Below are 27259 nucleotides of genomic sequence, written 5' to 3' on the forward strand. Positions count from 1 at the left end.
TGCAATATTCCTGAAGTGCTACCCCAAACTCATATGGTTTGTCCCCAAAAAAGGCCATAAAATTAGATTGACCATCTAAACATGCAAACAGTCATACAACCAACCAATCAATCAATCAATCAACACCAAACTCAGGGCAAAGATATAATGTATGTAAGAAGTTGAACACTCCTCCAGTGTATTTTTATTGCTTGATCGAAATAAATAATTTTTAAAATGATTGTCAAACTGGTGCACCACTGAATATAAAATTCAAGAATAATCATACGAGGCATGTGAAAGGCGTTGTAGCTGCCATGGCTAAAAAATATACAAAAAAAAACAGTCTCAAATATTGCAATAAAATATTCCAAAATGTGGTACCAAGTGTGCTAGTTGTGGTATTCAAAGGTTTCGCTTAATTAACCTTGGGGAGAAATTGTTCATAGTGAGTTAAATCAAAGTCAAACCCGAATATCTACTGTATTAGTACTAGTGCTATCTTTCATTGAATGTTATGATCTCTCTCTCTCTCTCTTCCCTGTGGTTAACGTTAGAGCTGATTCGATACCACGTTGGCATACAGACAACTATTATTTACACTCCAAAAACTTGCAGCACATGGGAAAGAAACGAAGCGATTCATTCAAAACAGTCAAGTTATCTGTGGTATTTGTAACACACAGTCGCGTCCTTTTAATAGGCTTGACGAATTTCTGACGTCACGTTTCTGAAAAGGCAAATTCATATCATGCGTCAATGTCTGTCATTCCGTAGATCGAACTGTGTACCGCCCTCATCGGTAGGTCGTGAGAAATGCTTTATTGACAGGTGGTAGTGCTGTGCTTCGCATACTTCCAGAGAAAATGTCATCCTGAGGGTGCCATGTATCCTGTCTCCCAAATTGATTCTGTCCTGTGACGTCAATGAAACTGCTACCGTAAGTGCCGACATGCATGTTATTGCCAGGCAGTTGTAAACCTGCAGTCCCTGTGATATAAAAAAAAAAAAAAAACATATTTGAGACGTGAAAAACTGAAATGCTAAAGTTGCACTAGCCGTGACTGGAGATGTGATGACTTACTCTCAATATTGTACACCGCCCGAGAGTCAGATGTATTTAACCATGTATAGGTAAAAGTTGGAGTGTAGATGTACATAACAATTTTTTTTTTAAATGAAGCTTAATGACGTTTTCGAGACGGCCCCTAAAATCTGTGACTGTCGAATTTTAACACAAGACATTCAGGAGAACACGCCTAGAAATAATACGCTGCCACTGTGAAGTGTATGACCTATAACTTGTGCCCCAATAATAAATGTCAAATTAGCACTACCATATATAGGTGTATATCCACAGTATATATCGAAGCAAGTTAAAATGAACATGGAATCAGATCAGATTCAATGATAACTTCGATTACTTGCTGAACAAAAAAAAACCGTCCCAGTTACAGCTAGTGCAGGTTTAAGAACACTCAAGCTGAAGGCATGAATACTGTATTTGTACATGAAGAGACTAAATGTTTCATTTAAATGGCTATATGTAAACCATTGTTGGAATATAACAACGCACCATGACCCAAGTGAGGGCGCACTTGGTTGCAGCAACGTTGGACCTACAGGAGTAAAAGGCGTATTGATAAAACTTTGTTTTGTTCGCAGCAAATAAGTTAACAAAATAAATATATATGAACACTCACATACATACATACATACATACATACATACATACATACATACATACATACATACATACATACATACATACATACATACATACATACATACATTAGAGAACTGTTACAACAGATATACTATATCAATAATTATATCTACAAAACAACCATTGAAATAAGTTCGGTTATTTGATTCGTTTGCTTTTACTTTATGTGTGTACTGCATTTTCGAAGGTTAACACAATACACATATAAAAGAAAAAGAATCCGAGCAAGAGCCACGCTATATTGATACCAACTTTCAAGGCTAATATATGGTATTACCATTGCATCAATATCGGATACATGAATTCAAAATTGCCTAAATCAAAGTTCGTTACTTTTCGTTTTTGTGTATTTTTTGTGCGAGTCTTTTTAAGGTTTGCTCTGCTTGTGTGTGTTGTCGTCGTTATTGCTGTTGTATCAGCAATGTGCAGACTACTCTTGTTCATTCTTGGCATCTTCTACACACAAAGGAAACTGAATCAGATGTTTACATTTTTTGGAAAACGTGTGTACAAATAAGATCAAAATCAATATTTAGAAATAAAATTATCTTTTAATATTTACCTGCAATGTTATCATGTTGTCTGGAATAATAATGGTTGGCTCGTGCCGCTGCTTGGAATGCAGATCTTGTCATTGATTCCTCCAATGTGTTATGTCCTGTAGCTGACAACGAACTTGTAGGAAACATGCTACCCCTTTTCCCATAGCTAGCATTCATTCCATAACTTCCACCCATTGTCATTGACTTTCCATAGCCACTGTAACTATCGTTATAGCTAGGAGAGAAGCGACTGTCAGCCCAGAAAGTACTTTGAGAGTGGAAGGATGGGCTAGGTGGAATGTTTAATGCATTGTAGTGAGTTGTTGGAAGTTGTGTATCAATTGACATGGCTGAGGCTGTGTTGTACGGAGAAGTATAATGGTCCGTATAGGTGCTGGGGTTCAACTGTGAGAGATAAGCACTTGTTGTTGCACGATCAAATGAAGAGCACCCGTTCAGTCCAGTCATTTGTTGGTATTTTAACTGTGAGAGGAATCCTTGGTTTGGAGCAGCTGAGACGTGGTAACCAGCTGCAGCGGGGCTAGTGAATTCAGGATACTCTAATTCTGTATGTATGTCCGTATTATGATGAGGTGTTGGACGGCTGAATGCTGTAGTACTACCCGAAGAAATGTCTGGAAAACCTGCCGGCTTGGCTGTCTTCGCTGGGGATGGGCATATTAAGCGGTCCTCGGCGGCGAGGTCTAAGCAAAAGAAAATGGAAGTTAAAATTATTTGGTCATAGTCCAGAGACTTATATTGGTATATCTATCTCAAGAAGTGTGGAGAGATTCTTGGGATAGTAACACCAAGGTAAATTCTAGGCCAAGTTAGACAATGATCATATATAGTGATTACTATGGCATTGGCATTGGAGATTATACGCAAAATCGTCAGCTTTAATAATAAAATAAATGTCCTGAATCGATTCCAGGTTTGTCAATCTCCGAAAATTAAGTAATGTCACTTCTCAGTATAGGGTACACAGTTTACGATGTACTGTACTTAGAAAACATCGCAGAAACACAAAAATTAAGAGTTATTCGTATATCCCATTCCGGTGCCTTTGGTAGATTGACGTTGATCAGCTCAGTATAAGCTAACTGGATATATGCGCTCCGCTATCTCCGACACATCTCTCGGAGTTATCGGAGCTCATATTTCCGGAGCTAAGTATAAGCTTACATGCTTCTCTTCATACGTAAAAAGGGCATAAAAGATGTGCACATTTTACGATAAAAAGCACGTTACATATCCCTCGAATTCGATAAAATGTCTAAAAACAACATTGAAGAAAAAACATGACTGAGAAAAAAACATGAAAAATATATTCCAATAGAATGCAGAACTTACGAGGGCTTTCAACTTCTCCGAACCGCCTTTTCTTCGCCCGACTATTACCAGTTTCACCTTTAGAGGGCGCTGATCTAATTTTAGCTTTAGTACTGATTTCGCCTGCAAATGTAAGCCAAAGAGTGTGATTACATTTATAAAACACAGTGAAATTTACGATGTTTTCAACGTCCTTCGTAGTACTTCTAGTTATTGTACACATCGCGTTAGAATAGATATGGGGCTAAGAATAGCAGATGAGAGGAGACTGGTCCAGTGGTTACCAAGGAAACACCGTTATTCCCTCAGACACAGCTCAAGAAAATTTTGAAAATATTTTCAAAGTTTAAGATGATTTTCCGAAGTAAAGTCGGGAAATGGTTGATTTGACCTGATCTGGGTTTTTTTTTCGTCTCAAGCTAACTTACCTGCCGTTTTCATGTGTTTCCGTACATTTTGTTGGAGTGACGTTTCATCGATTTGATTTTGTTGTGTTTCTATGACTAGGAAGACGTATTCATCGAACATCATGTAGATCAGATGAAAGGAACCTGTCAGTGAAATAAGTAGAGAGAAAATTATCATATGGTGGAAAAGGAATGATAAAGCGAAAAACAATTGCAATATTCGTGGCTGTTAAATATACATTTCCAAAAACAGTGCGCTGAACCAAATCATGATTGCGGAGAGAACAGCACATCGCGGTTACATATTTGTACTGGTTGACTACCACGGGTCGGTCAATATCATGTCGAAGTCTTGTCTAGTAGGCATGAAATGTTTGTTATTAAGACAATACAAAAATCGTACTGAAATTGGGACAATTTGTAGAATAAATGGGTAAGAATATTAAAAATTGAAAAATTAACATTCATTTTTGTCAGATTTCTAAATCACTAACAAATTATCGATTTCCTTAATTTGAAACCGGTCAGATGAAAAATCATATGATGTGTCTCGTCTGCAAAAAACGTTTGATGTTCCAGTTGTCTTTGCTTTCATGAAATAGTTTGTCATTCAAATATGCGTCGAACCGAAGCTTCTAAGCGATTTTTCAACTGAGAAAAATATCCGTTAGGTAGCTCAAATTGTTGCATGAGTGTTTGACCATATAGTCAGTAACATGCATGACATATCAAGGAAGTAACTCTACTCACCAAAACTAGCTGCACTGTGTAACGTCAAATCTCGCATGAAACGAGACGTGAAGAAAGACCAGTTCAATAAAAAATCTCTTGCCCGTTCTTTGAATGATCTTCCATTTTCCTTTGATGTCTGAAATGAGTTCATTCTTTAGATTCAGTATACATGTCTAAGATGGTCCATACATATCCGTCTTAGAATTATACCAATATTTCGTGGTATATTGCTGATCAAATAAGAACGAAAAAGTATACTATATACAAGTAATATACTAAGTAGTTATAAAGTACAGTGTTTTTTCTACTAGCTATCTACATATCTCGACACAAGATCTAGATCCTCAATGTGTGTGAATCGTATTTGTTAAAACAGTTTATTTTTACTGAATACTGCGCAGTCGCACAGGGTACATATTCACACTCACCTGTAGGGCACATCTATCAATAACGCTATCAATCCACTCTGTGTAAGCTTCGATTGGTGCCTGTTTATTCAGTAAACCCTCAAATTCATGGATGACTAGGAAAGAAAACAGAATTCGGCGTCATGACAAAATTACAGGTTTATGATGAATGTATTCTGTGTCAGTATGACCATTTTTTACAACAATTCTTTCTACTCAGTTGATATGCATCTTTGTCTTTGTAAAGTGATATGTCTTCTTTCTACGAATCTGTGTCGAAAACGCCCACTCCATGCTATTACCCCGTCTCTATTTATAACCCGTCAAAATTTAACCATCAAAAGATTCTCCCCTCTTGACTTGTCAATTATGTTATTGTTTCGTTCGTTTACACTCCTCCCCATCTTGAAGCCCGCCCCCCTTACGGTCGGAAGACACTATTCTTTTACTAAGTCAATAACTAATTGAGCTAGCTGTAAAAGGTGTTCGGGCTTGCAACGCAGTGTACTACAAGGAAATGATAATGTGTAGGTTGTTACTCACGCTCTCTAGTTGTTTCTGGATCCTTATCCAGTATTTCTGGTGAACATGACACTCCTTGATTCCAAATGCTAGAAAAGTCGACTTCGTTTAAATCCTTGGCCATCTGATTGACGTTTTCGTGACTCAACAACACACTTCGTGCCGTCTGAAAAGGATTGACAAAAATGTGTGAAACACTATATTCCAAACTTGAAAGTTACACACGTATTTGACATGATGAAGGTAAATTTTTGTCCAACATCTGAAACTAACCAAGAGATTTCAAAAAATCGAGCACATACATTTCTGAAATTGATACAGGGCACAAACGAGCAACGTTGTTTATTTTACACGACACCTTGCAACACATTCAATGGTGTACTATTATATAGAGAAATGTCTATAAAATGCTATATTTGTGTGTCTATGCGAATGGAGTTGCGTGTGTGCTTGCGTGCGTGCGTGCGTGCGTGCGTGCGTGCGTGTGTGTGTGTGTGTGTGTGTGTGTCTATGTGTGTGTGTATGTATGTATGTATGTATGTATGTATGTATGTATGTATGTATGTATGTGTGTGTGTGTGTGCGTGTATGTATGTATGTATGTATGTATGTATGTATGTCTGTGTGTGTGTATGTATGTATGTATGTATGTATGTATGTATGTATGTATGTATGTATGTATGTATGTATGTATGTATGTGTGTGTGTATGTATGTATGTATGTGTGTGTGCGTGTTTGTGTTAGTTTGTGTTATATGTCTGTATATTTGTGTGTGTGTGTGTGTGTGTGTGTATGTACTTTGTTAAATTTGTGGTATGTCTGTGTCTGTGTGTCTCTGTGTGCCTTTACCTGAGCAAGATGAACAAAAGAGGTCTGTCTCTTTAAACTTTGGATAAACGTCTTCATAACTGAAAAAAAACAGAGTAAAAAAACATGATTTAATGTTTGAATTGGTTTGGGGAGATATAAGAATAATGAAGTTGATTGTGATAACAGAATAGAAATAAAGAAGATGAGTTTACCTGGGCACTGTCAGTTTGAAATATATTTACATAAATCGATAGGTTATCTGATATTCATCAATGTAATTTTAGATTTCAAATCACTTCATTACAATGCCATGAATACAATTACAAAAAAAAGTTCCCATCAGTGGCATTTCACCTTATAATTTGCGTTTATCAGCAACCTTATATTTTCACCTTTCCATTTCTACGCATGCCCAGTGCTTACCTTCCAACTTCTGCGACTTGAGATGTTCAGGTACGTCATCCAAAGAACTTGTCAGCCAGCCAGGCAATCGTTTGGCAAACATTCGTATTTCGGCACTTAAACTGAAATAAACGACCAATATGTATACGATTTAAGTAACTGTGATTTTACTCCTGTTGTTTAGAATTTCCGACTTTTTAGTTGTAACTCATATAACCTAACTTCGCAAGAATATACACCGATTTTGGTACATGTTATTGAAGTTCATCGTATAGAAAGCTTCTGCTAGGTTATTTATGTCGACGTTCATTATTGTAGTTATTAAATATCACACGGGCCGGAGTTTAAGACTAATTATTTCACAGTTAAGGGGTACTTTTTGCTTGAAATCTTCATATAAATCGTGCATCTCATATACTCACTACATATACTAAGTAATTTTCAGTATAAAACTGAACAGGGTGCACAGCGCCCTCATGTGCATAGCGAGTGAGACATCGATGCATTCGACCTTGATACATACCTGTCAGGCAGATCCTGGATCGTTGAAGGGATTAACACATCAATTAAAACCTAATGGAGAGAAAAAAAGTAAGTGACATAAAACCAGGTTGCAGAATATCACATGTACGCCAATTTAGTAGAAGTCTATGAAGATTAAAACACATAAAGCAATGAGATTTTCGCGTAATTGTTGAAGACGTACAAACCATCACAGCACAAAAACGAAAAATTCGGATATTTTAGTAGTCACTTTGTTGTTGTACGATCTCTTACATCAATCGATTGTCTATTAGTACAACCTTTGATGATTGATACAAGTCTCCGGGGTTCCATGATTGAACTGTACTAGGCTTCAAGATTCGTCGTTGTGGGCGCCCTTTCAATCTTTCCTCACCACACCCGCATGGCGGAGAGTGTTATTAGAATGACGACTTTTCAGTCTAGTATTGAACAAGTCATACTTATGTGAACGTCGCAGACGGTCATTTAAAATGTTAGCAGTCACTTACTTTATAGAGTATTGTATCACACAGTCCAACGATATCTACGATAATGTCACATTTTAACAGCTGTGTTAAATGTTCAGGCATTCCTTGCCAGAAATGAAGGAGAAAGTTTTGAACCTACAAGAAATATTGAATAACACAAGACGATAAATAAATCTTAATCAAATCAGATTTTTTAAATAAACACTTTGAGTGTTATACAGCTGGAAACTGTAAAGTTGTGATATCTTTTATTCAAAAATAGCAATAATATTTTTTTTTCAATTCATGTAAAAAAATGATAATATTTTTGACAATGCCTAGCTTTGCAGGTAAATGACGGCGGTTTTTTATTACCTTAGTACCTCAGAGACAGAAAACCAAGAGCGTATGGGAGGCATTCCAAAATTTTCTTTGAAAAATAAATCTAAAATCAAAACTAAGCTTCGAGTTGACTTATGTATAGTCTATACTGTGCTGGGGTGCCCTCACGCATCGATCTACCCACATAGAAGGCCGATAAGGGCAGTAAATTCTTGCGTACACTAATGCTGTGATGAGCGTGTGTGTGTACGTACGTACCTCGTCAAAGTTAGCACTGATGACTGTATCCAGTATCCTCTGACAATGTGTTCTGTACATCATAATAAACGTCTCAACCTGAAAGAAAGAAATCGACGTCAGACAATAAGACATCAATAACAAAAAAGATTTGTCAGAGTGTTGTGACTAGGAATAAAGAGAAAACATACTTTAACACACTTGAATAAATGATGGCCAAATTCAAATTATTTTCCGACCCGTGGCATTGCTGGGGGGGGGGGGGGGGACTGATACTTTTTCCGAGCATGGTTGAAGTAATTGATGAAAATGAACAAAACCTTGATAATTTAATGTGGTACGTTCTACTAGTTTTCTTTTCAAACCAAAATTTTAGGCATACAACATATTTCTAGCGAATGAGTACCATCCGTCGTAAAAACCTCTGGAAAGCTAAAAGTGAATAACAAACTCAGCACATTTGAAGACTATCAGATTTTCTTTAAAAATCTCCCAAGGGATTGGTGTAGCCTATCTTTACATGTACGAATTGATGTCAATTTTGCAAACTTTTAAGTTTCAATTTTGAAGTGTGCCGTAAATGATTCTCACTTTCGGGAAAGTTCTATTCCAGCCACTGCCGAAAAAGAGCCTGTGTGGTTTTACGACAAAGGTGTCGTTATGTAACTCTAACACAGCAATTATCTTGCCATGCTTCCTACCTTGTCACAGGGAGCTGAATCTGGAAGAATAAGATTATGTGCATCTGGAAAATCTGGAAGCAGGGTTCCCGTCTTCGAACTTAGTGAGTATTTGCGGCTTGTACCCTGAAATCAAAGAAATTCATGCACATTAATAATCAGACAGTGTGTGACTTTCTTTGTTCTGTATTCAAGAACATTTGATATCAAAGCACAAGTAGCCAACATAAGTTTTTTCGGATAGCTTAATTTCAATCAATCAAGTCATAAAAAGCTTTACTCGTGAATGACACATCGGTGTTAGCTGAATAATGAATTGCAACAAGTGAGTGCTAAAATGATCTCGTGCAGCCTAAAGTTTGCGCTCTGTACACTGCGTATTTCGATTTTCGATTTTTAGGTATGGACCTAAAATAATTTTCACGACAAATGATATAATTCAAGTGTGTGTGTAGAGAGCTTTGTCTCTGATTGATCTCAGACCACATTAGAAAAAACTACTCAAAGTATTTCCTGTAGTTGACTGGCATCAAACATTAGCTAGTAAGTAGACGACCAAGGGGGGTCACCTTAATACAAAACAGAAATACTAAAATATAAATGGCAAAAGTAAGTTACCGTAGTTTTAACCCTTTCAGCAGACATATAGCAAACATTTGATTTTGTTTTTGAAATTCATTTTGAAAACATGGTCCAAATAAAACAAAATTTTGACCTTAAATCCTGAATAAGATTCGAAAATAACGTCGTGATGCATCAAAAATCACCGGAAAAATAAATCTTTTTTTTTTGGCGGGGAAATTTTAGCTTAAATAATTCTGTTTTGGTGGGAAAGTGTTAGCTACGAAATGTTGTTCCTTTTTGTTCTCTGCATCATACAAACGTGAAAGACTAGTTCAAAATATTTTACAACCTCGGGTGATATAATGTTAGTACTAGAAAGCTTTGGTAGTGATATATCATTAATTTGATAACAGCTATGGACTGCTTTATAACTTGAATAATCTGTTGCCTATCGTGAACGCCGTGAACGATACCATAGTTGCGATGAAAATGAACTCAAGTTGTTACATGACTGCCTATATTGAAGTTCGCAATAATTGAATTTGCCATGGTAAGGCGCTGCCTTTGCTGCCGGGAAACCTCATCAACACCTAGAACTACCATATGAAACCATTCGCCATGGTTACCGGATGCGTTCCATGAACGACAGTTGCTTAGCAGCCACGCCAATGGGAGTCAAATGAGGTGACACAGTATTAAGAATGAGCTGCATTTCTATATGACCGTACCAAGGCTATCGGAATGTGTCTGCAGTTAGAAGTACGAATTGAACACTTGCGTTGCTAAGTGCTATCTAGGGTCCACTGTCGAGGCCTGTACACACCTGTAACCACTAATCTTATTACAAGTTTACATGGTCATTTTTCATCGTCTTTTTTGTTTTACGCCAATAAATTACATTTTCATTACGAGTGACTTGTGTACTTTTGCGTGTCAGCAATTTGGCTTGAGTTTCTTAGATTGAGTTGTCTACATTTGTTTTGGCCCATTCCTGCTTTTAAACAAATTTTGCACGTTTGTGAATCGAACCAACCTGTTGAGTCAAAAAAACGAAGATAAATTATTCTACGGTGACGCTACTGTGGAGTAGTTATTTCTCTTATAAATATCTTCTTCGTGGTTATTTCTGGGGAATTTTTATGAGGTTTAGGGTGTTTTGAAGTGTTTAAAGAATTCTCGTTTTGTATACACCAAAAGTAATTTTTTAAAACTCTAATTATTTGTGGTAGTGCAAAGTTGGTACATTTTGGCACCGAAGTGCAGGCCGGCGATAAGACTGAAGTGATTAACGACGTGATCGATTGACCTGTAGGATCACAGAGGGCGTTTTATTTAATAAATGTGACACGATAAGGACTTCTTTACGTGGTAATTTATTTCATTTAATGATGTTGAGAAATGTCGGTAGTTTGTGAGAGCCACCAAGCCCACTCGTTATCGGTATGCGGTAGTGATTTCAACAACCCATAAATATAAATTGGCCGGTGGCGTGACAGTGGTACAATCGGGTTACTATTGTTGAGACACTATCGCAATCTGAACTCAGGTGAAATATCGATTTAATGCCATCGTTGCCAAGCAATGCAATCACTACTTTTCGGATATCAACAAGTTTTTCAGTGTCAATACAACTTGAAATGTCCAGCCCGTTTCCTATTAATCATCGGAGTGGAAGTTTGTTCTAAATCGTTAGCTTTGTTCATTATAAGAGTGTGATAAACTTCAAACTTTATCCAAAACGTTTATCCAAAAGTTGTGACTGCAATGAGCGAACCGCTAAAATTTTAAACATGGCGTACAAATTACTATTTGATCCGTATAGTCTGTTCCACCAACTTTCAACAACAATATGTTTGGTTCGGATTTCATTCAAAAATCGATATCAAAGTAGAGTCAAAAATTGATTATAAAGTTCCACGTCAAAGATTTGACTGTGGAGGCCGTTTACGTTTCAAGCTCCATGGCTGCACCGATTTCGATCGGTTGGAAGGTGTCGACTGGCCACTGGGTTTTCCGAGTTTCCACGGTTCATTCTAGGAGTCTACATATGTCTCCGAGTGAGAACAAGTGGCGTTACCGTGGAGACATAGTTGGGATCTGTATCATGTTTTCCCAGCAACCACGCTGGTAGTTGCATTCGTTTAAGAATGTCAACACTTTACATTGATCACATATATATACTGACTATGATGTGGGGGCTCGTCCGCCATTACTGAGATACAGACTCCAGTCAAAATTATAATGTGTAGGAAGATTAATTGAATGTACAAATACCGTATCCCATCAGTTCACACCTTGATGACAACACCATTTCAATGTTTGACTGTTTGAATATTTATCTAAACATTTGAGAATATTATTTCAGTGATTACGTGTACGGTTTATCTTTGTCAGTGGAATGTGTTTGATTTAGTATAAACATATCAGACGATCAATAACAGATTACTGTTATATTGTCAGGCGACTTCTTTTCTCGTTTCGACGACTTAAACCGCGATGATGATGATGATGATGATGATGATGATGATGATGATGATGATGATGATGATGATGATGATGATGATGATGATGAGGATGAGGATGATGAGGATGATGATAACGACAACGATGGTGATGATTGTGATGTGGTGGTATTAGTGGTTGTGTGGTGGTGGTGGTGGTGGTGGTGGTGGTAGTGGTGGTGGTGATGGTGGTGGTGGTGGTGGTGGTGATGGTAGTAGTAGTAGTAGTAGTAGTAGTAGTAGTAGTAGTAGTAGTAGTAGTAGTAGTAGTAGTAAATAACCAGTGATACAAGAAAGCAAACTAAACAAAAACTGGATCTTTTACATGTATAAGCTTACAACAGAGTATCAAAGTCTGTCTTATACATTAAATTCATATGACATCAAGTTACTGACCTCTGTCTTCACCTTGGTTCCAGAAAACCTGTATGGCAAAAAAAAGCAAACCGATTTTCAATTAATTTTTTCAAGTTTCAGTGTTTATAGTATGTGTTCTATTCATGTCATTTGTAATAAAACACGTTATACACATAGGGAGAGGAAGGGGAGCATCAAAATACGTGATATGAGGAAGTTGAATTTTCAATTATTTGTACATGAAACTAGAACATCCCAGAGATACTTCACAAAAATTGATAGATACATTTATTTATTCAATTATTTCCTCATGAGACTCACATATTTCGACTATAGACTTTGTTCATCAAATTAAACCATACATGGTGACGCTGTGGAGCCTGAATGAACAAAAACTCGACTCACACATAGGCATGAACATGTTTATTTTTGATTGCAAAAATGTTATTGATCGACTTCACTTCATGTCGTTATGTCCAAACAATATTTATTAAACTTGGTGTTCAGCTGACTGATAACATGCAACTGGTCATATTATTATTGTCATAAATTGTCATGATTAGGTTTAAACGAATTCGGTCAAAATATTGATCGAATGACAATGGTCACGTGAGAACTGTTTTTAGCTTATCAGAAAGTAGAACAATCGAATTAAAATAAGGGAAAATATCGTGGATGAAAACAAACTGTACAATATTAATGTTGCTAACTTTAAAAAAGAGTATTCGATGAACAGAAAGTTACAGTAGAATTATTACTACCAAACCAGAGTGACCATACAGTTTGAATTAGAAGGTTACAGTAGAATTATTACCACCAAACCAGAGTGACCATAGAGTTTGAATTAGAAAGTTACAGTAGAATTATTACTACCAAACCAGAGTGACCATAGAGTTTGAATTAGTAAGTTACAGTAGAATTATTACTACCAAACCAGAGTGACCATAGAGTTTGAATTAGAAAGTTACAGTAGAATTATTACTACCAAACCAGAGTGACCATAGAGTTTGAATTAGAAAGTTACAGTAGAATTATTACTACCAAACCAGAGTGACCATGGAGTTTGAATTAGAAAGTTACAGTAGAATTATTACTACCAAAACCAGAGTGACCGTAGACTTTCAATTGGGCGGCACAATGTATTTTGCGTCTTGCACAAGGTTTTTTGTTGCACCAGAATAATACGAGACACTGATAGCGGGCAAGCATATACAATTCTACATTGTATCTCACTGTGAACACAAATCAACATATAACTGTCAGATGAAACAATGATTCAAATAAAAGACTGATAAATAACAGAGAGATAAAATGTAACATTTCATGTGTTCACTATCAGGGCCTCTATTTTCTTTGTATAATTTGTTACAAAAAACGTTATGTGAGAAAAACATTATAGTCTCTCTGGATTGGTAGTAACTTCTCTTTCTACCTTGGGAAAAAACACACCGAATACTCATACCCTGGTCCGACCATGCAAGTTAGCAATTTCGTCGCTCTTTACAAATCTTTGACCAAATGTGTCAAATTATTATCAAATTTATGGTTCTATTTTGGTGACCTTATGGTGGTGGGTCTCTTGACAACTCGTCCGATTCACATCGCATAGTAAAGGTTCGGACCGTGGGTTCAAAGGTCACCTCACTTGGGCCATCTCGTCTGAGTGTATTACACATAAATCGATAAGGTGTACCATTCCCACCTCCCACGGTGACTAATGAATTACAATCGAACAGTCTTTTTTTTGTAATGAAAATGATTAAAAACTGATAAAGCCTGAAGATTTGGAATAAAATCTGTGCCTTGAAAAAAAAATGCGAGGTGGATCTATTTTTGGATATTTGAATAAGTTACATAAACCCTTAAACCATTGCTGGTAATTTTTTAATCAAATATTAGGAAAAACACAAAGTTCATTTTTCTTGGTCTTTCAAGGTAGAATCTAGGCTTCGATCCGATTACCCTCCCATGGGGTACTGGTATGGGGTTATTGGTAAAAAGGACTTAGTCTATCTCGGATAACAGATAGGTGGTCTTAAAGATTCTGTGCTAACTTGGTTATTGGCTCCCCCTCCCCTTTTTTTGCCAATGTCTTTATTTCTCTTATTTCTGCGAGTCTTTGTTATTCGCCCCCCCCCCCCATGCCCCTGCCACCGTCTGTGCAAAATATGTCTACGTGTCTCTCCACATGCCTCTGTAAGTTGTGGTGATTTTTGTGTTACCAACCACGCAGAAGGCTTGTCTGGTGTGACAGCGCCACCACAGTCAAAAACTTACCTGGTCAGACCTCTTCCTGAATAAACCGAATGATAGTATATGGAGCTCTCTTTAATTCCTATACCATAGTAGTGATACCTTAAAAGAAAAGAAAAAGAGTGGAAAAGTTTCATTAAAAAAGTAGAGAAAACATCCGTTTAACTTTGTAACTGAAAATAAACAAAGTTGAAACTTTTCCAAAATTTCGACAGGTAAAGTTTCCCAAAGATTGTCGTGTTTATTGTTCGGTGTTAAGTTTGCATAAGGGTACAGTTGAATCAATAAATTAATATTTATAATAAATTGATATCACTCACTTAGATTGTCCTCTGGTACCCAGTCGTCTTGTTGTAAGTTTAGGAAACTTTTGTCTGATGACCTGAAAATATATAAGGAAAATATCATGTACTAATTGTTAAAAGGTAAAACGTTCAGTTTTGATGTGGTGCGTGCCTCAACTATTACATTTTTTTGTATTTACATTATACGAAAGATTGAGAATCAGCTAAGCTAAACCCAGCACCGCTCATTAGGGTTTGTATATAGTTTAGAGAAAATCACAACTCTCCTTCTGCGTTCGGCGTCCTTGGGTAGTTGTTAGAGAGTACATTATCGCTACAGTTAACACCCCCTTAGGTGACACGGTCGTAAAAATAACTACATAACCAGAACATGGTGTTTTTTACACAATAAGAAACATTGACACGATTTTAGACACGGCATGAGTGTGTTTGAACTAGACTCGGTCGCCTAATCCCCCCCTATCCTGGACTGATACACATCTGTGTTTTGTTGCCTTTTGTTTTCCAAGTATTTCGTTAGTATGTTGACTCTCCCGATCAAAGACGGTTGCCCTAGGTGATGTTCCCCCGGCAACTGCTCGCTGTAATGTGGATTCGTGTGCCTCGCATTATAGAATTCAATCTACATGGCATGCAATCATGTCAGATGGTTTGTACACATTATTGTACGGTGCAACGTGACAAATAGTGTCGTCTTACAAGGTGCCTTTAATCGATCCCGATAACAAGTTCCGGATCTCAGATTATTTAATCAACGTTCAACAAACTCCGAGAAATGTTTTGGTGTTGAAGTGACGCAGGTTTAACAGTCACAGTGAGAGGTCGTATCTCTTAATGTAGAATGTGTTACACCTGTCACCTCAGACCTCTGTAGGAAATGTTTTGTTCACTGGCTTCCTCCTTAGACCACTATTTCCTATCCCGGTTTTGAGTTGTCATGGAGATTGTTTATCATTACTACTTATTTACAGTTACAATTCAGTTATACATTTTACTCTACTTTTCCCAAGTTCTGTTTCAAACAATACACGATAAATATACTCCATAGTTGGACTTTTTTGTATTCTGTGATTTTGACTGGGTGCACAAAGATAGATATACAATCATGTTCTCTCCAAGCTTTACATTTCAGATTTCAGATTTCAGTTGACAGAAAACAGTAAAAAAAATAGAGTTATTATTAGGAAAGGAAGCATTTGTTGATTTCTCTTAGCAATAAAGTTTTCACACTGATAGTTAGGCTTATACTAATATGACAAGTTCATCGGAAAGATGTACTGTTCATCTATGATATTTGCACACCGATCTCTTGGGTGGATTTTCTTTTAAATTTCATTTTAGGATAATATATTTTATACACTTTTTGTTCGATATTTTAAGGGGATAAGATTTTGTTCACCAGCTTTACGGTCGAAGAAATCGGGTCGGGCAAATCACACAGGACTCTGTGAACGGCACTGGATTAATTCTAAATTGAATTTAAGGCTTATTGATTTTTATCTGAAAAATATCGGATGTTTTGACTATCTTTAAAAGAAATATGATTGCGACATTGTCTCCTATTGTTGCTCGTCTCTAAAAAGTTTCTTAAAGCTTGTTATTTTTAATTTTTTTTTTTTTTGTTAAAAAAAATAGTTGAAAAAATGTGACTTCTTTGTCAGAAACATATTGTGCCAGGACACCACTCAAGTGTGCACTGAAATGACAATCGAAGTTTTGGACAGGTATAGTCGAAGTATATAATGCAATTGGCAGCCTTTACTTGTCAACATGGATATTGTCCGACCCCGAGGCGTCCGACAAACTCCAATTATTCGTAACGCCTGTCCTATTCAACTTTTTGAGCCTACTTTGAAATGTCATTCAGGGTACCAATATCCGTGAATGTTGCCGGAGAAAATTAGGAATAAATGTCAGTAGTAGAAGTTTTTTCTGTGAAAATAAAACGTCTGGGTTATGTTCTTTGAATCGTGTGTCAAAGATTTTGCATGTGAAGGTCCAAAACAAATGCTTGAAATACAAGAATGTAATAAATGGTGTCGTTCTTGCAAATAAATCCGACGGTTGGCTTGAAATTTTTTGCCGGTGAGTGTCACAGACAACAAGGGCCTAAAACAAGCCAAATTGGACGATGTCGACAAAGTACGCATATAAAAATGCAATTGGTCTGTACAGTTAGCCGTGGTCATGTGCGTTGTGCGCTTACAATTTGAATCGGGCGTAGAAAATTTAAGGGACACAGTCCGCATCATTTTTGCTGTCTTTTTAAATTGATTTCTACGTTACACGTTTGTCGGAGTAAAAAGGTAATGACAACGGAGCGTATGCATACACATTGAAGTTGGCGAACTTGAGGTACGACGGCTCGCCAAATGACTGTGAAAATACATCTCGCATAAAAACGCTATTCGGGATGCGGCCAACAAAGACTACAACAGTGAAAACAATTATTGAAAAAAAAGACAGTTTGTGAAGTTGTCCCCACTACTCGACGTAATACAATAATGATTTGGTACAAACAGCTATAGTTCGTTTTGCGACCGAAATTTTGAAAAGGGCTAAAAGGTAAATGCAAAATTGGACAAAAATTGTTGTTTCTATTCTGGGTTGTTCAGCTAGTCACGATATCTGTGTTAGGTTTTGATATCATTGGCCTGGGGATCAGTATAGGCCAACAAAATAAAGAGACATGCCGCTGCCGTGTCGATACCGACTGACTTTGATGAATACACCTATATTGAGGCAGCCTGACCCAGGACCTTCGGACATTACTTCAAACCGCTTCGTTATTTGCTCTACTCATAGCAACATTGATAAAACGGATTTCGATTCCTTATTGAAGAAATTATAAATGGCAAAGAAATGTTGTTTAATCAGCGTTTAATATCACGGGTATCAAGCCTACCGAGCTCATTGAAACGATAACAAGCGGGTAGTCGTCGACTGCTGGTTGGGTACGAGCTGATCGTTTGCACCGAAGATAATTACTACAAACACCGGACCTTTTTGTTGTTATCATACTCGTTTAGCCCGTGTATCCTTGGCAACTCGAAAATGTACGACTAACGTGTCAAATAAGCCATGGCTTAGATAAGTCAAAGTCGAGGGTTGATGTTTACCGGCCAGACGAAATACTTTGCTTTCTCTGGGCAAGTAATCGTTTAATATATATCCGATGCTGCCAAAGAGCTTCAGCAATCAATCAGAGTTGAATTCAACAGAATGTTCATTCTTTGATCATGATTTGGTATTTTCGTACATCAGTACGTAATTATATACCACGAATGTCTTTATCCGGTCAATCTGTTTGTAAAATGGACTCCATTGCTGCACCGCGGATCTAGTCTAGTCCTATACGTGCAACGATCATCTTGATCATCTCCACCGGAGGAGACAGAGAGAAAGGGTTTCGTAAAACACGAAAACGACTACACGTATAGTAGCTAGACTACACCGGCCTATAGGAGTTCAGGGGGAATTTATTTCATCAACATTTTCAAGTTGGTCAAAATATTTTTTTTTTTTATATTTCACCAACATCAAACTTTTGGAATGTATGATTTAAAACTAAGTCTAATTTCTCTTACCTTGCCGAAGGTAGCTGCACCCGATGGAGTGAATTTGTTCTTTTTACAAAAATCCAAGTAGTGCGTGTACAGCACACAGCGTGGAAGACAAACCCCTTCAGCTCGTTCGTAGTTTTCTGATAACCTGTGAAAGAACATGGACACTATCATAAATTGGTCGCATATACAAAATGGCAGATATTGGACCTAGTTGTCCTGCGTTTCAGATTTCAACAAGAAGACTTTTAGAATTTGATGATGTTTGACTGTCACAATTAATGTACTGGTATATTGTCATTATAACAGCTTCAACTAAGGAGCTATGAAATGAAATGTGTATGAATCGACATATAAAACACGCCTTTAATTACCATTCATGTCTGTTAGTAGTTTTGAATGAATGTGAAGGCCAATGTTATAGGGTGCCCTCCGGTAGATCGACAAATGTTCTCATCAATCCGTCGTTGTTTTCATGATACGTTTTCATTCACAAACACATTACTGTGTAACTGGAGTAAACTTAATGTCGTGTAAAGACGATATTTTCACAATCTCATTCCGACTTTTAAACAATTGATCGAGCTTACTACGGCTAAGTACGTACAGTGCACCCCAGTGACACAATAAACTTATATCGCATTCATAACAAACGGCACGCAGAAGTCTGAGTCGGCAATGTGGTAAGGGCGATCGCAACGTAACTTTGGAAATGGCAGCGTTCAATTACGAAAAAAACAAGCAGACTTTGTGAAGGGTACATGATAATAGCATAGATGATTGATACTACCCGTGTCTAAAGTGTCGACGTTGAACTCCCATGACAACAACTTTACTTATCATCAATGACGGGTATGAAAATATTGGAGTCCTTGCAGTCCGACCGACGTGTTTCATTCTCCTCGTAGTTTTTAAAGTTGCGCCAGTTGTAACGAGACTATTACGTTTTCACTCAGACAACCCAAAAATACAGTCACTGAAAATTATATTACCTATATTTAGATAATTATTTAGCATTTTAATTTATTAGGGGTTGATTGTACCTTGAAGTAATAAAGTAACAGGTTGAAACCATGATCGCATAAGAGTGCTGATTTTTGGTGCGGACCTAAAAATCAATTTGATTGGATAAATAGTACCATATGATGTATACAATCGCACGAATACATTTATCGTCAGGTCATTCAATAATGTTCAGGGTGTACGATATTATGAATACATCAATTTAGTAACTAACAGCACGAGGGGAGTTTTTTTGTTAAACGTCCCAGTTGCAGCTAGAATAGCCTTAACGAACAAAATAAACGTTTTGCTGTCACTTTCTTACTTTGTGCATAATTTTGATATCTCGAATTTAACAATCGAACGACTTCAGCAACATTATGGCAAAAGAGGGAGAACATATCTCCCAACCACCTGTTGATTCACACACCCCACCCATTGTTCCTAACACAGAACAACAATCAACTTCTGCATGTGATAATGTATAGTATTATAGTTTTGTTATAAAGTTATCCGAAATAACTTACCATTTCAATGTAGCTGCAATCTGAGATTGTTTTTTCGTCTGTTCCTCTTGGGAGAGTTTAGTACTGCTGATATTTTTGTCTTCATTTTCTTTGTCTACCTGTTCCTTCATCTCTGTCAACGACAAAACAAATCCACATAAAAACAATTGTTCACAACGACGACGCCATGATGGTCGGTGCACGTCACATCGCTGTTTCAAAGTTCCTTTATTAATATATGCTACAAAATCAGCAGTTTATACTCAAAAATAGTTCATATTGACGAATTCCCTTTGTGGAAACTTCATCAAGACAAAACAGTGCTCTTGTCAGTAAGGGCAGTTTTTTCCTGAACAGACACACACAAAAGCATTCGTATACATAGTTGATATAAACTTTGACAGATACTCATTTTAGCTATGAACACACAATTGTACATCACCAAGATGTAAGAAGGTGCCTAATGTTGTAGTTCCTGCCCTTCGAGAAGATATTTAGAAGTCAACATGTTGTACAGAAGAAACGATACACCTGCACAGAGCAAACAATCTTACAGAAATCTTCCAAAATCCGTCATCTTCAATTTCAAATTAACAAACACTGCATAGAATTAAACTCAAAATATTGAATTTATTGCATTCATTTTATTTTTCAGGGTATTGCCCGCGAACTACTAATTAGCGTCTCGGCAACTTTATATATCAATTTTCATGATTGCGTATTCCCTGAAGTCTGACACAATGAAAGTTTGCATGTACGTTGACTTTCCTTGGTTAAAGCTGTGTACAGAATAGATGAAGCCAGCGAAGAGGAAAGTATACAAACTATTGTAAATCAATGCTAAATCTGCTTAGGTTAATATCACAAGTTCCGACTGCATGGCCACAAACACCACCCTCCATGCATTGTATTGTTACGTCACCATCACAATTCAAAACATTAGGAAAGTATACAAGTTGGTACGAGGATGTGGATCTAAGGTATTAGAGGCATTATTGACAATGTATTAAATAATGAAGGCAGATTTCCTTCATCGTCAAACATGACTTTCACTACACATACCAACACTTCAAAGAATCCGACCCTGAGTCTGTCTACATATGTGGCGCCTATTTTTCTACATTGATGGTGACGTCACCTTAATTAAATGAAAGACTGCTAATTGATAAGTTGTGTGGATATTGCGGTGGCATATGATAGAATATACATTGCGTGGAGGATCCACAATGAATTTCCGTATTTTCAATGTTATCAAATATCCACCGTTAGTTTGAACTTTGTCTACAGTAAGGTTTTCACGAATTCAGAAGAAACGACATTTAAGAACTAAAAAGAATGAAATTCACGAATAAAAAATTGAATGAGCTTGTTGTTTTTAAAATGTTGACATAATCTCACCGCTGGTATATGCTGGTATATGCTGGGTATGTATACTGTAATGCTATACGACAAACTGTGGGAGAAACCCGGCACAAATTGAGTACGTCAATGACAACAGGTCGGTCGTATCCCCACGTTGAAAAATGATTATCAAATGAACAACAACTAATTACCAGAACGGCAACTCAACCTTTTGACTCAAAAAGTTTTAGACGAATTTTCAGCTTTTTAGAAAACAGCTCCGCCGCACTTTTGCCGACATATTTACAACTTACCGTCTATCGCGTGAACGAAATCTAGTTATTCCAGTTAACCGTGATCTCAACAGACAACACAGACTTGAAAAGAGAGAGAGGAGAAAAATGTAACGACCGCGTTCGTCACAGTAGTCCGGGAGAGCAGAAATGACAAACTTGGACTGACGGCAATCACAAATTAAAATGAGTAGCAGGACCCCGCAAGATTGTTATTTATCTTAACAGAGTCTATCAAACACGTAAATGATTAAGTTAAGTTGAAACAGATCAATAAGTAGCGTCCACTAAACACAAATAAAACAGAAAGAAAATCAATACAGAGTGTGATATATATGACTCTATAAATCTTTGACATCGTCTACTCAATTCTAAAGGTCCCATAGATACTTAAATAGTTAGGTTGCATGGCATCCTTACACCATCATGGCCAACCCTTCCCTTTTCTTTTTAGGTGCCCGGACCTTTTCATTTTCTTTTAGTTGTTAGATTCCACATACCTCTAATATATAACAGTGTGTTCCGTGTCGATAACAGAGTACTAGTATATGGTTTTCAACTTGATGTGTCTGGCCTCAGACCACTAACGTTTGGCGGTCTGGTCAGCCTGAGGTCTGACCAATAGTTGTATAGATGCAAAGTGCACGTTGCATTGATTTGGAGGTGTTTCAACGAGATTCAGACGTTTTGTTCAAATGATAAACAATTAGAGAAACATTACCATAATTTGAAGGATCATTACAACTTTTTGATATAGCAGTGTTAACAAGCATACACGTTTTTTGTCGTTAGACGAAAGATGTAGTAGAGAGACGAAACCTTGGTACGTCCAGAGATAAAAGAACAGGAGCCGCTGTTCAGGTTCGTCAAGTTTTTGAGCATGTACATATGAAAATTCTGTGATCGGAATTAAATCAAAATGCTAGTTTTTTTTCTCTCAATGGAAGTGGTGTTATTTGGATTCATGGATGTTTAGAACAACGCAGATTGCTCACAATCTCGAGGACGAGAGTATGTCATTGAAAGCATACCTGTACTATGGCAAAGTATCTGTGAAATGGTGTCGCTCGTCGTTACTATGCACTCTGGCCACAACGATAGGCGTGATCGAATCACCCCAACTCGCCTCCATTAATACTATGTACTTGGACTCCGATCACAAAACACTTCAGAGTTTGAAAACATGTCTGTTCATGTTAAACTTTTCCTCGACGACTTCTTTTAGGAGCAATTAAATGGGAATTAGTATTTTATTATGGCAAAAAAATTAACCCGAGGATGTCCGAAAACACATCGTAACTTCATAAAAGGTCTTTCCTCCGAGTGGTTGGCGGGATCCGGGAAAGAGTGAGAAGCCGCGGTGAGTTTTGATATTTGGTAGGACTTTATAAATCACTTTAATGTGTATCTGTTCACAGTTACATGCTAGGGAGGTGAGCAGAGACGATATCGTCTGAAGTAACCGAGCAATGGTCCGGAGAACTACGAAGTTCCAATTTGGGGAAGACGTCGTAGGTGTGTGTGAATGTAAGGTAGTTTGTTTTGCTGCGGTGATCCCTTTGTACATACTAAACAGTCAACTAAACGGACATTAACAAAGTTATAGTTGCCATAATGAAAATGGGTTGACGTCGAGGAAAACACTCAATAAGTGAGATATTTAGTGCAAAGTAGCACATAGTTGACACTCTGCCATTGTCGTTGCTAGGAAACTTGGAAACTTCAGACAGTTCCTTATCTCTTGTATCTGGTAAGGGGAGGGGATACGTACAACAACACGGTACATTATTGCTAATATAGGCAAATATATCGATAAAGTAATCGAAAGGAGGGTATGGTTGGTGTACAGCCAAGGCTGCTGTTCCATGTAGGTGGCGCTTAAACTGTCAGATCACCAAATTATAAAACACAATGACAGTTCTATTTTTTTTGTAGCAGATGGCTTGGTTAACTTTGTCTCAAAGTGATTAAAATCGGAGAACATTCATTATCAGCACAGATTCCGATTCTTTTTGTATAGAAAGTTGTGACGTCATAAAATGTGAATACAAACACAAATATACCATCCCATATAATTGCTAGATGTGATGAATGCGACTATTCATTAATTTTGGCTCAGACCACTATAGTGTCTGTGATTTTGCATAGCGCGCAAGTTTTCAGTGGCATCACCTCCACCATTTACTCCCTTGTAACAAGAATTTGTGTTTATTGGAAGATAGAAAACATTGTTGAACGTCCAGTTTTTTTTCCATTGTCAAATCGTACTGGAGTTTTATCAGGAATGTTATTCGAAACATTTTGTTATGAAAATTCAGGAATTTCTGAACGGCATGTTGTTTTTTACAGAATCGCAAACAAAATAGATTGTAAGACTTTTAATTCTACTAGGTAAGTGGAGTATTCACACGTACTGGATATCAGGAAACAGTATTCCAGTAAAAACTCTCGTGAATTGATTTGTAGTAATATTTCAGATTACAAAGAAACTGAAAATACAAACACGATATCTTGGAAAGTTTTGGAAAACTCAAAACTATTTTTTGTAAATTTGTTATAGTGTTGAAACCTTCGTTGTACAAGTACTACTTGTACACATCAATATTTTCATCCATAATAAAGCATTCAAAAACTTTGGACAGTTCAGTTAGATAAACAATTTAATATACCAAAGATAGCCAATGAGAAAGATTTATCCAGATATCACTGCTTGATAAGTTTCTACTTCGCTAAACTATTTTATTTTAAAATCATTCATATAGATTCGTGTTTTACTTGTTTCAATTTATGAAAACTGATGTGAATTCTAATCATTCACATAATTTGCTTTACTAGATTTCTAAACGAATTATCCCAATCTGTTGTCATTGGTTCACTTTTATTAACCCAAAATTAGCCATTTTCCACTCGACGGATCAGTCCACAAATAATCGACGAGTCGATTTCGTTCATTGAAACTCGATAATATTTACATTTATTGTCATTTCACACGTTGCTCAGTTATATTTATAGATGTACTTCGTAGCCATGTATACCAAAGAAGTACCATTTCCTCGATATACCTTTTTAGAGAATAGTTTCATGGCAACTTGTTCGTTTTCTAGAATCTAAATAATTTTAAAGTCGTCGAGTTATAAAGATTGGTTTACGCCATTTCAATTACTCTAATAGTTTGATTGTGTATTTCTCTTTAACTATACATATTTTATATCAAATTTCACGTGTCATGCATTCTTGTAAGTCATGAATCTATCTGTTATTTGCTGATTTGACACACTTTGAACGAGCTAAGTATAACACAAATCATAACCATCCGTTTGAGTACGATGAAGTGAGAGAATTTTCACGTATGTGAAACCAAGCTGAGAATTTTTAGTCAATGAATTTGATGTTCACTTCTTACTAAGCCGCAGTGTATAGCTCAATTCAAAGAGATATATAATTATTTTAATTATAATAGTCTGTATTCGTTCAAGGAAATTTGAAATTTAAGACAACTATTTTGTAGTAATCTTTTGGGTTCGGAAAAATCTAGCATGGCAATTATTTCATTTTATTCTATTTTATTTGGTTTCATTTCATTTTACTTCATTTCATTTCATTTTAATAACATGTAGTCTGTCACTAACAGTAAGAACATAAAAGGAAACGAAATACGTTTACCAAATGTCAGTAAATGTCCCTGTACGTCCACGAGAAATGGTATCCAGTATTACACCACATACCTACCATCGAACCATTTAAAAAAAACGTATTTTAAATGTACTTCATCGCCATGCATACCAAAGAAGTGCCATTTCCTAGCTGCATCGTTTTACATAATTGTTTCATGGCAACGTGTTCGTCTTTTTTTTCATGTTACATATCAATGTTGTCTCTTCATGTTATATATACACAAGGTACATTTACAGCAATTTTATTGAGAACACAGAATATTTTAATTTTTAAACAGAAATTCAAAGCAAAATATTCCAAATTTAGAAGATTGTTATCTAAATAAGACGTGTGCTCAGGATGACAAAGTCCCTATATCAAATACTGTGGGATACGATATATTCAATCGATTTAATTTTCAGAAATTTGCCGTTTTACCTGGACATTTAATCTTTCACTGGAAAGGTATGCATGGTAACTAAAAGAAAAACTTTTTTTAATTGGGGTTCACGTGACTTTAGCGGAAAAACGCACCAACGGAAATACTTGTGAAAATAAATTCAAAGTGTAACAAAAATTGTATTTCACTGTACTCAACTCTTCGTTTTGGATGGTTTACAGCATTTAATATAAGCGGGCTAGTGGTCTTGCCAACTCCGTGTACAAAGTTTGCTTAGAAATGAAACTTTCTACAGTTTCAGTAACTTGGCCTTTTCACGGACATCTCATTTAGGTTGGGTAAGTCTGAACATCATGGTCTGAATAAAGAACAACTTGATCATCAACGAGAATTCTCCAACTTTGGCAGTTTGCTTTCTTGTGATTCTGTGAAACTTAAAGTAAGCTGTTTTAATGTAAATGATGTACGTGTTCTAAACAACCGACTAGTCAGAGATCACGCCATTCATGGCTGGTTTTTCTCTCTTCAGTCACAGATAGAAAAGAAGTTTCAATAAATAAATCTACAAAGAGGTACTCAACTCATTATCACACGCTAAATCTGCTAAAAGGCTAAACAAAAACACTTATCTGTGCTTCTGAAAACAATAATTAAGTTATACAAAGAACTCGTGGACAGTTCTCCTCCCATGTTATTAGACTGTTTTCATTCAAACAAAGACTTGGTAGTGACCTCGCACATGTAAATGAAAACAGGAGATGGTCCAAAAAAGTTTGATGTACAGGAGTACAACATCTGAAATAAACTAACTTCTTAAAAGTGGTTTCAGTATCTATATTTTATTGCAACAACAAAAAAAAGAGAGTTTAAAATTGTGATGTGCGTTTGTAGTGAAATTGTTCTGTCTTTTGAGACGTTGGTTGGAACTTCTGCATCATATTCCAATTTCAAGGTAAACTTGATCTAACATATTATGAAAACTGACCTTCAATTTTGTCGCCATCGACATCATCATCTTCATCTTCCTCCGGGAAAGTTTCGCCATCGTCGATGTAAATGTCCTGTAAGCATTCCGATTGGTTGCCGGTGTCTGTCCAAGTCAGAGTGTCTGGATCAGGAGAATTATCCGATGATGAATGAACTTGATATCCCGCGAAGGTCACTGAACGACTTATGGCATTCATTATCTCGTTAAAACTTACTCAACGTTGTATCTTATATATGTTCAATCCACGGTATCAGCGTCGCTGCCGGCCGGACCCGGTGTCACAAAGTCTTCGTGTACGACAGGTCGACGTGTACACTCTGTGCTTCAACCATTCATGAATACATGCTATGATTTCATCCACCGACAGATGACAGTCGTCTGATCTGAGTATATATATAGCACAGGTGTTCGTATTTACAACTCAATGCACTCTTGTATCACT

The 27259-nt window shown here is 36.8% G+C and overlaps 1 protein-coding gene across 1 annotated transcript; it reads right to left on the reverse strand.

Annotated features, from left to right (window-relative positions):
- Window positions 1-775: 775 nt before the first annotated feature.
- LOC144434120 (DNA-binding protein RFX6-like) lies at window positions 776-27013 on the reverse strand. Its single transcript, XM_078122576.1, has 19 exons — window positions 26815-27013; window positions 20163-20274; window positions 18658-18781; window positions 15086-15147; window positions 14790-14867; window positions 12552-12579; window positions 9112-9216; window positions 8432-8509; window positions 7874-7987; window positions 7384-7433; window positions 6882-6982; window positions 6498-6556; window positions 5669-5813; window positions 5147-5241; window positions 4737-4854; window positions 4008-4130; window positions 3601-3702; window positions 2268-2951; window positions 776-969 (listed from the first exon to the last, which is right to left on the reverse strand). Exons 1-19 carry the CDS (start codon window positions 27011-27013, stop codon window positions 776-778), a joined length of 2571 nt encoding a protein of 856 aa, XP_077978702.1.
- Window positions 27014-27259: the final 246 nt, after the last annotated feature.

This window comes from Glandiceps talaboti, chromosome 4, assembly GCF_964340395.1.
Source record: "Glandiceps talaboti chromosome 4, keGlaTala1.1, whole genome shotgun sequence".
Classification (NCBI taxonomy): domain Eukaryota; kingdom Metazoa; phylum Hemichordata; class Enteropneusta; family Spengelidae; genus Glandiceps; species Glandiceps talaboti.

Bases quoted from the DNA above. Each gene is read 5' to 3' on its own strand.
- LOC144434120 (XM_078122576.1), bottom strand. From the start codon at position 27,013: ATGAATGCCATAAGTCGTTCAGTGACCTTCGCGGGATATCAAGTTCAT. The intron at 7,434-7,873 runs GTAAGTGACTGC...TCTCTCCATTAG, and splicing joins GTGATACAATACTCTATAAA to GTTTTAATTGATGTGTTAAT. The intron at 2,952-3,600 runs GTAAGTTCTGCA...TCTTTTGCTTAG, and splicing joins CGGAGAAGTTGAAAGCCCTC to ACCTCGCCGCCGAGGACCGC.